The sequence below is a fragment of the Gamsiella multidivaricata genome (assembly GCF_025024155.1).
Source record: "Gamsiella multidivaricata strain RSA 2152 chromosome Unknown BC939scaffold_7, whole genome shotgun sequence".
Classification (NCBI taxonomy): Eukaryota; Fungi; Mortierellomycota; class Mortierellomycetes; order Mortierellales; family Mortierellaceae; genus Gamsiella; species Gamsiella multidivaricata.
Window position 1 is genome coordinate 320237 of NW_026251715.1, and position 17061 is coordinate 337297.

Genomic DNA, 17061 nt, shown 5'->3' on the forward strand with positions numbered 1-17061 from the left:
GCTGTAACCGTTGGATTATTTTTCGATACACAGGACAAGCGCGACGCGTATGGCGCTGCACGAAAGGTCGTTTGTAGCAACCGGCTTCTGAATAATACCTCTGATTGACTAGCAGCATCACTTCCTACCATGGCAAGAGGCAACGGGGTAATGCGGCGTAGGGGGTCTAATAGCGAGTTCTGTAACTTCTATCATTAGTTCTATTTACAATAGGAGACACCACGCGAATAGGACTTCGGCAAGGACGTGCTCCGGTCACTTACTGGTTCGCGGTGCAGGGTCCTCCTTTAGATTGGAATGTATGAACACAAAGGTAAACGAAAATGGAAGGAAATAAATATAGGATCTGTTTAGCTAAATGGTACGAGCTAGGACTATATTCCTTTGGGAATGACTGGGGTAGTTGCAAGGAGTTCGCATATGTGATATCCGATGAGGTGAGGAGTCATGACAATGAAGTCCACCCCTCTGGAGTCGTTGTATGCCAATATTCGCTGATCAGGCCTCGATTGTGCCTTTATAATGCCGTTTGACAAGGGTGGGCCGATGACGGATGCTCAATGAGACGATCGGTGATTGAGGAAGCGCTGCAGGGCAAGTACAATGTCTAAATAAGAGCGGTTGACGGTGCAAAGATGGCGAATGGTCAGGATTGGTATTCCCTGTAGACTGTATCTCGTTGCGTGGGTTGCTGACGGTGGTAGTCAGTACCTGTCGTTGGACGAATGCAACGTGTGATAAAAATGATTTTTAGGAAAGAAGACTCTGGTCCAGGAACCAGACCGTTTATTCTTTTATTCTGGAATTCTGGGGCAGTGCTCTTTCCCGTGATCCAATATCAACTTTGCGAGGCCAACCGAATGATTCTCATTTACTACACAACAGAATCCATTTGCATAGGTCGACCGGACTGGGAAAGCCCTCCGCGAGTCTTCTCTGGCATCACTACTCTCAAGACTGGACCCAGCCGAAATCATTGTGGTTTATTCCATCCACAACAAGATCCGTCGCAGTCAATAGGAGTTCGTTGTGGTTATGGTTGGCCATTCATATTTTTGCACCTGCTTCTTGCTGCAAAACACGGAGATTGTGTGCAGGCGCTTCTTTTGCGTGATGCAAGGGGACAGCAGGTGCAAGTATTTGATCAGCCTCGTTCTCAAGCACTGGTTCAAGGAGCAGTGGCAGGGTCTCGAAGGTTTCGAGACGAAAATTGGTTCAAAGCTTCTAGTCGCCTACCCGCATTACATCGCCTCCACCAGGACCGAGGATCACCCTGCCAGCGCTTGTACGAGGATTGCGCACACCTTGTTCTCTACAGAATCCTCGGCACTACAGCCAAGGAAGGAAGAGCGACTGAGGATAAAGCGACACGCAGATGTTACAGGGATCGTGAGAGAGCTGGCCATCATGGGGACAGCCGATCCAGCAATGCGATGCAAACGCTCAACAACCTCTCAATCTCGCTGAAACGGAGACGGGACTCATAGAGCTACAGGACGCGTCTGACAACGAAGCAGGTCTTGGTGTCACCAAAGACCCACTTGTAGTGAAGCCGAAGGGGCGTCCAAGAGCCAAACGTATCAAGAGCAGCAGTGAGATGTCGCGACCATCCAAAGAATTCCATCCTGCTGAAACAGACCTTGAACAATAAGCGAGTGATTTTTTTTTTTAAACGAGGCCCTACAGACTATCCCCGTGAGAATATGGCGCTCACCTCCCCGTGGAAAAAAAAAGCTCGAATTATTCTTACCGGGGTGTGAGAATAACCCGCTTACATCCCTGTGAGATGACAAAACGGGGGATAATCTCACGGGGGGGTGAGATTATATTCTTCCATTCTTCCCTAAGGCAACTGCTATGACAGACAATCATGTCCTTGTGGACCAAGATGAAAGAATACGACAAAAAACAAGACCCAAAAATATTCGCGTCAACAGCAGGATTTGAACCTGCGCGGGAGAACCCATGAGATTTCTAGTCTCACGCCTTAACCGCTCGGCCATGTTGACTAAAATTTTTTAGCCCTAGCAATTATTTATACTCTATGCACGTGCTTGAAGCAATTAGCAGTAATTCTAACGTACAAAAGTATCCAAAAATTACCAAAATCCACTTATTTGGTAGGATGGCCGAGTTGGTCTAAGGCGCCGCACTCAAGTTGCGGTCTCGAGAGAGGCGTGGGTTCAAATCCCACTTCTACCACGGATTTTGTGCTTGAAACGCGTCTTTTTTTTTTTTTTTTTTTTTTTTGAAGAATCTGCTCGGCAACCTGGAACCTTGATGCCAGTCTTGAATCTCGATAAAACCGCAGAGACGTATTATTTCATCTTCGCAAGTAATAGGAGTGCTTTTTTAAAAAAAATACACATGGGCGAAAGGACAGAAACTGCACATTTGAAGTTAAGAGAACTGAGTAATGGGCTTGGCGCGGCTGGATAACTTGGGGCCAATCCATTGTGGCCCCAAAGTAATATCCCTTCGTTTGCTTAGAACGTTGAACGTGTCTTGTGCGCTATATATGACGTTGACCATCCGTCTACCAGATTTCCTGCGGTTTTTTATGAGGCATCCGCGTAAATACTTCAGTCGTGTGTGTACTTTGTTAAACGTATCGCGCGCATGGCGCACCATTGTCCTGCAGATCGTCCTTTTGTGCACATGGTTGGAAAACAAAAAAAAATAGTTACCGTGCTGTTGCATCTCTCTCCTCCAAAAAAGGGCTCCATCTGCAGAAGAACAAAAATCCTCCGAAGATACCGTGTATCATCTATATCTTTTCAGCCTCTCTTCCGTAGACTTTTACTCCACTACGATACAGAAAATTTGCGTTCAAGGAATCAGTAAAATGCTGCACGCTCAGGAGCTCTTAAGCGTCTACGCCTACAGAAGAACGAATGGTACGGAGTAGATGTTCATTGAATAATCGTGGGCGCGACAACAAAAAAACAACAATCACAACCACAACAATAACAAACAAGCCTAAACAGCAGGCGGAAACAATATCTGTACTCGTTTTTGTTTGTATTGCTACTGTTATACATTATGTTCTATTGTAGCCATGTTCTGCTATAACCCTACTTCTTATGAGTGAGGGCGTGGGCAAGGATGCCGCTCTTGGTGTCGAAGAAGCTGGAGCATTCCTCCTCAAAACATGGATAGGGAGGCCGGGTCGTGAGCGCGTTGTGCATAAATATATGCCCATCCAACAGCTTTTCATCCGGAATAAGGATTGTACAATCGTCGAACGGACATGTCGTTGAGTGCGACGGCTTCTGTTGCGTCCCCTCTTCCTCCATTTCCTGCTGCTGTTGCTGCTGCCGTTCAAGCATCGTAAACTTCTAAAAAAAAAAAGGAAAGTGGTGAGAAACCAAGCACTGACTTTTACGTGGCCAAAGGCAAGAGAAACGAGACAGCTCAACAGACATACATCTGTCTGGATTACTTTGAGACACGGTAGATGCTTGTACGCAGATCGCTGGCAATCAAACATGTCCTCACATTTTTTGTATGGACAAGGAAACTTATGACCTGGCCCCAGGTCCTTGTGGATCCGCCCTTGGTGATCCGTCAACTGTTTGCTACCCGAGTACAGCTTCCCACATGTCTCAACAAGGCACCGCCATTCAAACCCGAGTGTCTGCTCCTCATGCAGTTGCTTGTGCCGTTGAAGCGTCAACGGGTTGGCCAGAACAGCCTGACAATCCTCAAAGTCGCACCGAAATTCGACTCCGATGAGTCCCTTCTCGTGATCAAGCACATGTCGGCGCACATAGTCCGTGCTGCCGAACGTGGCATTGCAACCTTCTACCGGACAAGGCAGTCGCTCGCCGGACTTGACCTGCCTGCACCTCAGCTCGTGAGCTCGAAGACACCGATGTGTGCCAAAGGATTTTTTGCACCCTTCGACAGGACAGTACAGCGTGATGCCCGCATTCCTCTCGGCATGGATCTGCAGGTGATCCTTGCGGCTCTTGGGCGTCGCCAGAACCTTACCGCACCCTGGCCAGGTGCATGGGTACTTGAGACCGACCAGACCGCGTTGATGCTTGATTCGATGGCGTAGCAGGTTATCGCTGGTTGTATAGGAGGAGTTGCAACCGGTTTCGGGGCAAGCGTGGACCCCCCCGGACGCCTTCTCTTTGCACAGTCGTAGATGAGCGTTCAAAGTTTGCTTCGAGCTCAGGACGACGCAGCAACCCGGCATGGAACATATATACCTCTCGGACGATCGATTGTGGTTGCGTACGTGCCTTTGGAGATCTTGTTGCGTGTAGTGGAGCTTGCGGCAGCGTTGGTCAGGGCAGGCTAGTTTGGGTATCGAGGTGTCTGAATCCTTTTTGAAGGTTTCTTCATCCGTGGCCAAGTAAAAAGACGAAGGCGAGGATGAGCGTGGTGCGCCTTCGTCTATTGACATTGAGCAGGAGGACGAGAGCGATCGAGATCTTATGGACGAGGACGGCCTCTCCAAAGGCCTTTCATCGAAATTAATTCCGTTTTCACCATTGTTTTTTGGTGCATCGACGTTCCGATTAGTAGGGTGCGTGGGGAAACTATGCGTGGACGTAAGCGACCTTGGAGGTGTCCTTGGCGATGGGACCGACGACGCCGAGAACGAAGGCGAGGAGGTCATGGATGGGGCGGCCGATGTTCTGCGCGATTGTTGGTGGTAATATTGTTCAGCTGCGGTCGCTAACATTTGTTGCTGGTTACGCTGTTGATGCAGGACCGCCTCGCTTGCCTGTTGCTGTTGCTGCTGGTACGGATACTGACGGCGATGATGCTGTGGCTGAACGCGCTGTGGGTAAGGGAACAACGACTGAGGGTAGGTGTTATCGCGTTCAGTAGGGTGGTAGCGGGAATTGACAGGCGGGCTGAAGGTGCGCTTGCTCGGATAGGTCGTAGGGGATGAAGGCAGGTGAGCAGGCGATGGAGGGGAGCGTGAATGAGAAGGCGGGGTGCGATGATGCGCTACTGGCATTGGTAAGGAGTACTCCTGTAGGTCCTCCGGCATAGGTTCTGATCTGTTCACGGAGGATGACGACGGCGAGGACGAAGGGTAAGGGATAGGACTGGGTTGATTAGTGCGCTGGGTGTGGCTGCTGTAATGGTAGGAGACGTGCGTCTGGAGCTTCTGCTTCTCCTGTTCGTGGCGAGGATGGCTCAAGTGGTACTGGTTCAAATGGGAAGCTCGAGATGCCGGGTGCGAATATGCGGTGGCCGCCATGGGATGTGTGTAAGAGGAAAAGGACGCGAAAAGAGTGTCTGGATTTGCTGTGCGTTTTTTTTTTTAAAAAAAAAATAAAAAATAGGTGCCCGAAGTGTGAAGAGCACAAGCCAGCAGGAAAGGAAGAAATGAAATTGAGTTGCCAACAAATTTAGGGTGATGCAAATGAGGTAGAATGAGCAGAATGAGACCCCGAAGGAGTAATGAGAATGCTGGAGTGAGGATGAAGAGTGAGTGAGAATGAAAGGATGGCTAAAAGCAAAAAGAAGAATGGAGTAAGGCTAGAGAAGAAGTGCTATCAAGTGAGTGTGAAATAGAAAAAAAAAAAAAGAAGCGACCAAAAAAATGGGGTACTAATAGGAGAAAAGGAAAAAAAAAAAAAAAAGAAGAGGCGGGAGAGCGAGTCAAGACATGATAGTCCATAGACGACAACAACACAATAGACACAGCAGGACGACTGAGGCGACGGTCGGATGATATCCTGACATGCGTGGGAGCAGCGCAAGTCGGGAGCAGGCCTAAAAGCACAGCACTCGTTTGTGGAACATACAATAATCTAATTATGCGAAGAGCCAGCAGCCAAGAGAAAAACCAAGGTGGACAGGAGAGGTGGGTCCAGGGGGCATAAGAGCACACCCAGGACCGGACATGCACAGGGAAAGGTAGATGGACTATGTATCCGATGTCAATGCACGAGCAAACACGGATGCAGCCTTTCTTTCGTACTCTTCCTTTCTCTTGGTCTCTACTCCTTGTCGCCTTTTGATCGCAATCTATTGGACCAGTCGGACGAGCGGTAAAAGAAAGTAAGTAGTACACGAACAAGACAGAGTTGCCGAACAATATAGTGCGAACAGAGTTCTTTCTGCTGGGTTGCACGCAGAAATGCAGGCGAACCCTCTGCAAAGGGGTTAGTTAATTGGTGAATATGCATCCTATTTAAATAAAGTAACAAACAATAAAAAAAAAAAAGAGGGTAAGGAAAAAAAAAAAAAGATGAGAACCCAACAGGATGACGCGGGAAGGGTAAAAAGTACTAGCCGAAGAATCGGACAGCAATGCAGCGCAAAACGACCTGATACCAGTAGGTCAATTGATCGACCTGACAATGACCTACCTAGGCGGACTTGGATAGAAAGACAGAGATCGATCCCCTTACTCTATTCTTCATCTTGCAGACAACGAAAGCAAAAAAAAGACAGACAGACTAATGGGTAAAGATGTCCATCGGGGAACGCGCTGTCAATTGCGAGCGATTGGGAGGGCAGCGAATAGACAATCGGACAGAGAGGTGGTTTACTGAATGTATGTACTATAAACGTGATGCGAATAGAAGATACAAAACGGGGGTGACATTCAACAAAGCACTCGAACGCCCAAATCAAAACAATCGAGGGCAAATATACAGTTTTCTTTTTCGCAGACAGAGGCACAAACACAAGAGCAAAAAAGAAAAACCAGACAAAGCATGCTGCCGAAAGGTATGGGCGCGCAGTAGATGGGACAGACGATGTCCCACAAACAAACAAGCAGACAAGCAAACAAACAAATACACGCACATTACAGAACCTTCAACCACCCATTCGTCCGAACGTGCATCGCCATGCAACCGCGCCCCTCTTTCCGGCTGCCTTGCCTCTCTCTATCGGACAACTTGGTTTCGGCGAATGGGCATTACCATGACATTCTCATGCATCTTTGCCAAGAAAAAAAGAAAAAAAAACGGGGGATGTAACCGTGTTTTCTTTAGCACGTCTTTCGAAAACAAAAGGAACGACCCCGAAACAGCGCAGATGCGCGTGTTCACGCACGAAATGAATTTTAAGGACGTTAGTCGCATTGGGAATGTACTCACTCTCTCCTGCGCACAGAGAACAACAGCGAACGAAGGACATATCCCTCGTCATCGGTATCCTCGAGTGAGTTGAGGGCAGAAGATGACAGTAGAAGAACATTTGCGACTTGGGTATCTAGCGCATGTAGTCCGCACAATTGCTCACTTTCAACCTCTAGTCTTGAGAGATGTTTACAGGATTTCACCGCGTAGGTTTGTAAAGTCGAAGCATCTCGGCCCTCAATTTTGCAGCAATAATGGGCTTTCATTAGAGCTCAAGGCATTTCTCATCGACCTCTCGATGCCATGGTACCTTCATCGCCTTGGTCTGTCGTCTATGAATAGCCGAGATAAAAAAATACAAAATTGGGGCGGGCAGCAATACCAAATACTTGTCCGGTGTAACTGAACAGAGATGCTTGAAGGATACCCAGAGCCTCGCTCTTGTTTTATTCTTCATCTTCCCATCTGTTCATCTCATCAGTTTTCATGCGAGAGAACAAAACAATTGCAATCAGTGGCCGTTAAGATACAATGCGAAAAGTTTGCTCACGCTCCCGCCCTCGGATAATGTATCTGTCAATATGTGGGCGCGCTGGATATTTTGTCCCGCTGAGACAACGCATATGCGCCCAACAGAGTTGACAACAACAAGCAGCATAGCAATGCCCAATAGGCCCCAAGAAAAACGAAAGGCGAAATAACTCCCCTCTCTGAAACCAACCCCCGTTAACGTGTGCAACCATGCAAAAAAAAAAAAACACCTTGATGCCATGTAATACATGTGTAAACAGGATGGAGCAAGTGAGATAGCGCATGGAGTGACTCCCGAATCTACTCTGTGAATAAAGGCTGTAGCCAACGGCCGGAGTAAAAAAATAGGTTCTCTGACCGTGACCGCAGCGGTTCTTCGCTCCATTCATCCCGTCAGAGATAGAAAAGCACACTATCTCCCGACATCCTATGGACGACCGTGCCCTGTCGCAGCATCCAGTGTAGAACATGTTCTAGAGAGTTCAGTAAATATAAGAATGAAAAATGTGCATTCTCCAGCCTAGTGACGGACCATGGCTAACCAAGCACCAGCAAAAGAAATCGTTTGTGCTCATTCTACTCTCAATCTACTGGACAATGGAGTTCTACAAGCGGAGCAATTTATTCGGCGATGTGAATTATTTGAAAGTTGGGTCTTGCTCCTTGCATTCTTGTACACGCTATATACACATAGTCTAACTATGATTTTCAGGGAGCGACGGCCTGATAATCAAATAATGGGATTAAAGCGAACGAACAGGGCGAGTGGGGGGTCTCACATGTCGCGATGCGTTCCTGCAGCATTGCTATCGGCTGTTTGTTATTTTGCTTGATAACCTTGTTTACGCGCGTGTTTTTTTTTTTCTCCTGAAGACATCCGATCTTTTGTTGATCTTCGGTGGACAATCGTATCGCCCCTCTCTGTTTTAAATCGCAGTCATATTCTTAGACGCGATATTCTTAGAGCACATCGGCCCCCTCTGGCGCTTCATAGCCGAATGAATCGATTCCATAGCCAATTGAGACGGTAGCTATAATGATTGTGATGACAGCTCACGTCTATAGTTGCCGACCCATGCAATACGCTAGCATGGCATATTTTTTATTTGGACCCTGCCTCTCTGTTATTTTTACGCCAAATAAAATTTGCATTGTTGCTGCACGATTATGCTTTTCAAGCGCGCGTATTTTATGGGAAGAACGCGTCCCAAGTCGGCTTTCATAACAATAGTAAATAATATTCTTCCCTTAGCAACTCCAGAGAATAGCGAAGACACCGCATGAATTTGGTACCCTATAATATATCGTGTGGATGTACATGCACGACACTATGACAACGCATGTGAATCTTCTATAAAAAAGAAAGAAAACTGAAGGCGTAAAATACACGTTGAGTCATAAAGCAGTTGAACCAGAATTTGAGGGACACACAGGATGTTTGGGTTACGACTTGACCTGTCCCATCGCGCTTTTTTTTTTCCATTGTGTTTTCTTTCTCTGCCAAGACTCCCTTCCCAAGCGATCCCGCCCACTGATGCAGGATACAAGGCAAATGAGATGGACGCTAGCACCAAATATGCAAGATGTTATGCATCTAGGGTATCCAGGGGGTTTGAGAAGGATGCTGACAAACGCTTATTTTGTCTCTCAAAAAGCAGAAAAGCGGGGCGGCGGAATCGGGATATGCATGATCGAACGGGAACAGCCTTTCCCCAACATCTAACTTCATGCGATCTTTACCAGTCCTCCTTTATACGTCGTCCTTTTTTTTTAAAAAAAAAAAAAAAAAAAAATAATAATAATAATAATATGTTGCCGCGTAGTGCAATCGGGGACATCTACGATCGACAGGATAAACGTCGCAATCGACAAAAAAAATAGGGATGTCCCTTATTTTTGTCGGCTGAGAAACGTAAAGGTAATTCCTTGGTCTATTCAGGGCAAGATGTCGGCATCTTAATTACCATGGTTGGGCTGCATGGCATGCATACATGACGCACAAGTACATGCTCATCATACATCTACCAAGAAAGTAATTTTCTATTATCCTCTACACATCTTCTCGCGCAGGAGCGCGCGCGCTTTCCTTTCTTTTCTGTTTTACGAACGAGCATGCTATCGAGAGCCAGGGCCGATGGTGATTAAATCGTATGGGAGGAGTAATCGTGTCCTGTCATCAAAAGCGTTAATTCCGCTCCTTCATGCTACTTTCTCCATCTTGTTTATCAGTCAAACTATAGTCAATATCTCCGTCGATGCCTACTGGTCCGACCACTGCTCCGTACGATGAAGAAGCAATATTATCCGAGTCTGCTCCAGCACCTGCCCAAGCTCCTGTCCCTACTCTTCCATCCCTTGCTCCTGCGGCTGTTGCATTTCCAGAAGTTGCCGGTCCAGATCCGCATGAAATTCAACCGCCCGATACAGCGCGTCCTGTCGATCTCGCATCTGACGCGCTGTGATCTGATCGAAGATCTCCTTCAAAAGCTTTTTGTCGAACCCGGTCCTTAGACTTATAAGGCTGCAAGATTTCGATCGCATAGTCCACCCACTCCTTGATCTCGGGACCTGCCTTTAGAATCGTATAGCCAGGAATCATGGTCGAAGATGATTGAGATACTCCCTCTTGCTGCTGCATTTCCTTGAAATCCAAGATCGTATTCGAACAGTCTCCAGCACAGCTCAAACATGCGCATGTGTGGCCTCTTCTTTTACGACTCGGAACTCGTCCTTGGCTTGCTTATCTACCTTGTCCTTCTTGGCCCTGATTACGGCTTGCTCCTGCTCTGCCACCCATTCGGATTCACGACACAGGGTCCAGTACCTCTTTTCAGCAGTCTGGGAAGTGAATTTGTATTATTTTTCTGCAGCCTTGATGACGGAGCGGAGCGGGGGACGGGCATCTTTTTTGGATCTGTTTGGTGATGTCGAGGGACGGATTGTGTCAAAGGACAGCGAGAAGGCCAGTATTGGCCATCCCCTAGGGGCATTCGAAGTAGGAGTTGAAGGATATGGCTGTAGTCCAGAGTCAATGAGAACAAGAGAGAGAGAGATCTTTAATTACAGCGTCCGAACGATTAATTATTGCTCGGCGGCTTAAGTTAATTTCTGGACCCAGTCTAGCTATCGCACACAGAGGCAGCGTGGAAAATAGGCAGTAGTCTATGCCACAAACTGTTCATGTTGTGTAGGTCCTGGGTCGTTGTACAAATCCATGCGCAAGTGCTTTGAACGGTGGGTGTCCTGCGACTCCAACAACCGCTTCCGGAGAATTGCAGCCTCCACTATTTCATGCTCCATTTTGTACGGAAACATGGTTCACGGATAGCGGAAACGCTGTTCGCTGACTCTCTCTGATATTACGTTCAATCGCCACGTTCTTGGCAATCTCTGATAAGCTTTTGACGTATGACTGGAACGCGCTCTTGCAGGAAACCCTGAAATTCGTGCTCAGGACATGATGGCAAAGCGCGTAGGTATCATGGACAGATGCTGGCCCCTGAAATGATGGACGCGAGGGGGACACAGGCGCAGGCTTCAAACATAAAAATTGTTATGAAACAGAATAACGGGAGCAAGTTAACGATTGGCTTTTGATCAACTTCGATCTATAAAAAATGCATCAAGAGCACCTTATAACGCTATATACCTGAACAGGAGTTGCGGGTAAAATTAAATAATTATCTCATGACAAAAAATGTTATCCAAGAGGGAGAGCCACATGCAACCTCTAACTGAAGTGATAATGTTAGCTATAAGTTTCAGCAACAACATTAATGCTAACAGTAGCAAGAAAAAAAACTCCCTTTTTGATATTGATGTCGCTGTAGTCGATGCTACGCTTCTTACTGTCCTTCTTTCCTCTGTTGAAATTTGGGATAAACGTTATTGACAAGAACCTTAGCAAGTTAACGGCTTCATTCGCGTTGGGAGAATCTTCAATTACCATAGGCAGCTTTTGCTTGCGGTGATATCGGAATGACTGACTCTTCTTCCCATGGGGAAGACTTCGACCGCTTTCTAAGGTTCGACACGCACTTGTAGGCAATAACATTAAAAGAAAAAATCAATAAACTCGTTAACACTTGAGCGAATTGAAGTGTTCAATCCATCTCAACAGTTTACCTTGTCTCTTTCAAGAGTGTCATCCACATAGCTCTGTAGCAGTACATGTTCTTTTCCACTTAAAAGCGTGCGGTTGACATTCTTGCGGGCATTGTTTTTCGCGACTTCAATGACCTCTTCTTGGAAGACGCCGTCATAGTAGTCTTCCAGCCTCTTCGCGAAAATCTGAATCTCAGATGGCAAACGTTTGATCCGTGCGATGTCCTTCAGACTCGACATAAACACTAACTCAGTGAGTCGCGTGGAGGCGAGGAACCCTTCCAAACTCCATTCTGATGCTTTGGTAGTCCTGAAATAGGTAAGGGTGATAATGTCCTCCGAAAGGACAGCAACCGGTCCGGTGTACGATGGAGGGGAAATCATCGCTGCAAACTCATTGGATGTCAATCAACCTTGGGCACACAAGGAACATTGATGTTAGAGTTCGGTACTCTTGTTTTCTTTCTCTCCTTTGCATCCCAGAGCCCATTACATGTTACACGAGGGCGAGGGAGTAATCTGACTTCATGGCTCCGTTTGCAACGATGAATGTGTGTCTTTGCACTCGTTTCCTCTCTTTTCGCACGTTCCCACTTTCCTTTCTTCCCAGATTCACCCTCCTTCAATCCATCAGGAACTGTCTCATTTTTTTCTAGCTCTTCTGTCTGTCTCTCGTACGTCTATGCTCGATCTCAATTAGCACAGTTCAGCGGCGACTCATTGGTAACAAAGACGCAGTTTATCTGCCAAAGCCAAATATGCCTGAACAACCACAGTCGAGTCAAGAGTGCTAATGTTAGAGTGACCGAGATCAGGAGAGCAGCCATTCATGTGCAATGGATAATAATTGCTTCTTTCATGATCACAGGAATCTCTGCTAGAAGTGACGAGGGAAGCGAATACCAGTCCACTCGACCGCCTTGTTCGTGTGAAGACCGTCCTAAACAAAGAATTGGAGTAGAGAACATTGTGCAGGGACGGACCATCTCCTCGGCTGGTGAAAGGACCCGAGAAACAGATTCCTGTTGAGGTGAGGCACTATTTCTTGTCAGTCGATGGCAGCCTATAGGCATGCTTTAAGGTTATTAATCCTTCATGCTTCACGATGGGCAGTTGGCATCGCTGTTAGGAGGCACGAGGAGGACAAATCTTCAGGACTCCAATCAAAGGAAACAAGAGTCGAATAGACACTTCCGAAGTGGGGCGCCATTATCCGGCCGAGCAGCCACATATGATCTAGTTCATGTAGCTGCAATGAATATTAATGTTTTTATTTACGATAGCTCATTCTGCTGCCACTACGTCTGCAGTATACCAGCCCACGGCGACTTATTGGTCCCCATTACATTACTGAAGTGTTTGTCAAGTATAAGTACGTATACTGGCTACTCGCACAGAAATATCAATCGACCATAAGGTCACTAATATTGCCGCCATCTACCCTATGATAACAGGAGAAATCCCCTCAGAGAAGCAACATGTTTGGCAGAAATTTTTCGTCACCGCGAAAGGCTCTCTCACCACAAAAGGAACTGGAGCTCACCAAAATCTACGTGGAGAATGCGCGCAAAACCAAGGATCGAGAAATTGCTTTATCCCGGATGAAAAGAGCTGCGAAAAAGACTCTTACAATTCCCCTGTCCGTCGAGGATCGAGCTCTGCGCGATGGATTCGCCGGCGCCTGCCTCGAGCACGCCAACCTATTGGAGAGCTTAGGATATAGTGAAATGGCACAGGTCAGCTACAAGAGGGCAGAAAAATGGGGGTAAGTGACAGGTACCTGTTCTCTATCTCTTCGCATTAGCCGGCTATATCGTACGTCGCACCTAATGCATCTCTCACTTTGTTGTCTGTCCTCTGACTTGGACAGCCATGTGCGTCCTACAAAGGATCCAGGTCCTGTAAGTTCATCTGCCACCGACAGCGCCTGCCGCGACATGGCACGGGTCCCTAAGGATATCTTTCCTGACGACATGCGTCAGCCAACCGTCAAGATCGCGTTACCAGAGGCAGATGAGCGGCTCAGCGGTACATCCCAGCTCGCCTACTGCCTTGGCCTTCTGCAAGTGACGCCGTCGCCCGAAGAGGTCTTTGAACCAGCCGCAGGAAACTGGGTGAAATCCACAGAGAAGAATGCAGAGGAGAAGGAGAGACTCAGGACGCTGGCGACAGATGTGGTCCGAGCATTCACTCGCGATGAGCTCAAGGATGCCAAGGCCATCGCAGAGGTCGTATACCTGGGCCCGGTTCTCGAGAAGGATGATTTTCAACATTTACTCATGCTCTTTGTCAATGGCATCGAACAGTCCAGCTTGCTGGATATCCATTCTATCAAGGGACTAGCGCAACTAATGCAAGGTGCTTCCCCCGGTTACCTCGACACTGATGACCTAGTTACGATCCTACGTATCCTCAACACCCGCCTACAAGACACTCACAATCAGTCTCCGGCACACATCTACCAGCTGACACTCGCAGTGTCCAATGTCCTGGATGCCATGGCCGATACCAAGGTCTCAGGCTTAAAGCGTGTAGAGCTGCACGAACCACTCTCTGCCTATTTGAATGAGCTGCAAGGTAGCAGCGACCCTTACTTGGTGTATCAGGCTGCCTATGCCTTCCAGGCGCTGCAGTGCGTCCCAGACAACGAATCACCCTGGTAAGCAACGATGCGGCGCACTGAAATTGTTTTGAAGGGGGTCTCGGGCTAGTCAGCGCCGTAAAAGGTCTGGACGTCAACGGCTTCATCACAGGACTCGGACATCTTCAAGAGGGACTGGGAAAGGTGATCCAGGTAGCGAAAATCGGTTATGAAAGTGTGAGTGCACTGGCCGAGAATGGACAGGGACTGTTGGAATCCCTTGAGGTCGGTCTCAGCTTCAACCGGAAACGTGCCTGGTACACAGCACTGCGCGGAACAGACACGCTGCTTCGGGACGGCCAACTCGCCAAGTTCAAGACCTTGGTCTGTGAAGCGCCTTGCCGGCGTGATCTAGCCTTTCAACTAGGAGTATGTCAGCGCCTGGAGGACCTTGCCGCCAATCCACTGTGGGACATCGAGTCTCGCCAAGGCGCTGTTGCGTTTCTGGGCGAGATGTACCGAAGCGATGCGGTGTGGGGCCAGCAGGCCCTCGTCAAGCAATGGATCCTTCACGTTCTTATGCAGTTGGCTTCGACATTTGGCTCAGCTATTCCAAGTATGTATGATGAACGGATACGTGGGAGGCTCTCGCCTTATTATGAAGTATGGAGTTCATCACCCAGCAGGCACTAATAGCTATACTATATTCTATTGCGGTCTATGCGATACATGGTGTAGGTGTCGAATCTTTGTTGCAAGAGCTGGAATCGAATGGCGATGAGACGAAAAGGATTCTTTATCAGGAATGCCTAAAGGAAACTCGAAGTTTACATCCGCTGCAGGTCGCCTTACCAACCGTCGCGCCTTCATCATTGCTTGATCTTGTCCAGAACAAGCCTGATGTTGAAGCCGACCTGAGACGACTGAGAAAGCAACGATTGAAGGAATGAGGCGAAGCCGTGTACATCACCCTTCAAGCCAAGGCCAACCTGCAAGCGTCCGATGACAATCTGTTCGACCTGACAAGAGAAGTTGAAGGCTTCCTGAGCAGTGACCGTAAGGTGATGCTCCTGTTGGGCGATTCGGGTGGAGGCAAGTCGACCTTTAACCGGCAGCTCGAGTGCGACTTGTGGGATGCCTATAAGAAAAAGGAAGACAGGATTCCGCTCTTTATTAGCTTACCCGCAATCGACAAGCCAGACCAGGGTCTGATCGCCAAACATCTACGGAAGGCAGACTTTGCCGACCCCCAGATCCGAGAACTGAAAGGCCACCGCAAATTCATCTTGATTTGTGACGGGTATGATGAGAGCCAGCAGACACACAACTTGTACACGAGCAACCGACTGAATCAAGTGGGAGGATGGAGTGCTCAGATGGTCATTAGCTGCCGCAGCGAGTACCTTGGCCTCGATTATCGTGATCGATTCCAGCCAGCAGATCGCAATCACCAGGCAGAGCCAGCATTTCAAGAGGCGGTCATTGCGCCATTTTCTATGGATCAAATTCAAGAATACATAAGGAAATATGTGTCCACGACGAGATCGCTTTGGCAGATGGCGGACTACTTGAATGCTCTCAAACTGATTCCCAATATGCAGGGCCTGGTCAAGAACCCCTTTATGTTGACCCTATCGATGGAGGTATTGCCGCGCATGGTGGATCCAGGACAAGACCTCTCGGCCGTTCAAGTCACTAGAGTCGCGTTGTATGACCAGTTCATGGAACAGTGGCTGGAGCGCGGCAAGAAGCGGCTTGGGAACAAAGACTTGAGCCCTCAAGCAAGGGCAGATTTTGAGAAGCTGAACGACGAAGACTTTACTCAAGACGGCATGGATTTTCTCAAGGATTTGGCCAGTGCAATCTACAAACATCAGGCAGGTAATCCAGTGGTGGCCTATTCTCGCAAACGGGACAAAGGGACGTGGAAGGAGCTGTTTTTCTCCCGAGAAGACGAGAACCAGCTCCTGCTGGAAGCGTGTCCTCTGACGCGTAGCGGCAATCAGTACCGGTTTATCCATAAATCACTGTTGGAATACTGCTTGGCCCGTGCGGTGTTTGAGCCGCGAGACGGAGAGAGCACGAGTCGCGCGACCATATCTCAAGCCCTGCCGCGCCGAGGGAGCGTCCATTTCGTCATGAGCTTTGAAAAACAAGCTGCTGTAGAGGAACCCGTGGGAGCCATTGAACAAGCCGTGCTCGATTCGCCCTTGGCACGGGAAAGCTTTGCGGGCGAGCCGTCGATTCTGCACTTTTTGGCAGAGCGTGTCCAACAAGAACCTCTCTTCAAGCAGCAGCTGCTCGCCACGATCGAATGCTCCAAAATCGACAAAGAGGCACGCAAGGCAGCAGCTAATGCGATCACGATATTGGTCAGAGCCGGGATGCCGTTTAACGGTGCAGATCTGAAAGGCATCCAGATTCCAGGAGCGGACTTGAGTGGCGGTCAATTCGATTCTGCTCAACTGCAAGGGGCAGATTTGAGAAAAGTCAGCCTTCGCAATATTTGGCTGCGCCAGGCCAATTTGAACAACGTACAGATGGCAGGTGTGCAGTTTGGCGAATGGCCGTACCTCTTAGAAGGTAGCGCGGTGAATTCATGCGCGTATTCGCCAGATGGGAAGTTCTGTGCGGTAGGTCTCGAGAACGGCACGATCAGCGTGTATGACACTTCGACTTGGGCAAAAGCCCACACCTTGCGTGGCCATACCTCCCGGGTTGCGAGCGTAGTGTATTCGCCCAACGGTCAGCAGATTACCTCGGGAAGTATAGACGAGACGGTGC

The 17061-nt window shown here is 48.3% G+C and overlaps 3 protein-coding genes and 2 non-coding genes across 5 annotated transcripts; 2 read left to right on the forward strand and 3 right to left on the reverse strand.

Annotated features, from left to right (window-relative positions):
* Positions 1 to 734: 734 nt before the first annotated feature.
* BC939DRAFT_439293 (uncharacterized protein) lies at positions 735 to 1657 on the forward strand (the record flags this gene model as incomplete). Its single annotated transcript, XM_051553947.1, has 2 exons — positions 735 to 1377; positions 1431 to 1657. A coding segment is annotated over exon 1 (517 nt), but the record flags the coding sequence as incomplete, so codon positions are not given.
* Positions 1658 to 1928: 271 nt separating this feature from the next.
* On the reverse strand, positions 1929 to 2009 carry BC939DRAFT_t32. The gene has a single exon. It is a non-coding gene; the product is annotated as a tRNA-Ser (tRNA).
* A 110-nt stretch (positions 2010 to 2119) lies between these two features.
* BC939DRAFT_t31 lies at positions 2120 to 2202 on the forward strand. Its single transcript has one exon. It is a non-coding gene; the product is annotated as a tRNA-Leu (tRNA).
* Positions 2203 to 3021: 819 nt separating this feature from the next.
* On the reverse strand, positions 3022 to 3462 carry BC939DRAFT_439296 (uncharacterized protein). The gene is made up of 2 exons (XM_051553948.1): positions 3428 to 3462; positions 3022 to 3338 (listed from the first exon to the last, which is right to left on the reverse strand). The coding sequence occupies exon 2, from the start codon at positions 3327 to 3329 to the stop codon at positions 3075 to 3077; it is 255 nt and encodes an 84-aa protein (XP_051416221.1). The 5' UTR covers positions 3330 to 3338; positions 3428 to 3462; the 3' UTR covers positions 3022 to 3074.
* A 6175-nt stretch (positions 3463 to 9637) lies between these two features.
* Positions 9638 to 12080, reverse strand: BC939DRAFT_489810 (uncharacterized protein; the record flags this gene model as incomplete). The annotated part of the gene is made up of 3 exons (XM_051559429.1): positions 9638 to 10233; positions 10341 to 10430; positions 11718 to 12080. The coding sequence occupies 3 exons, from the start codon at positions 12078 to 12080 to the stop codon at positions 10003 to 10005; spliced, it is 684 nt and encodes a 227-aa protein (XP_051416222.1). The 3' UTR covers positions 9638 to 10002.
* Positions 12081 to 17061: the final 4981 nt, after the last annotated feature.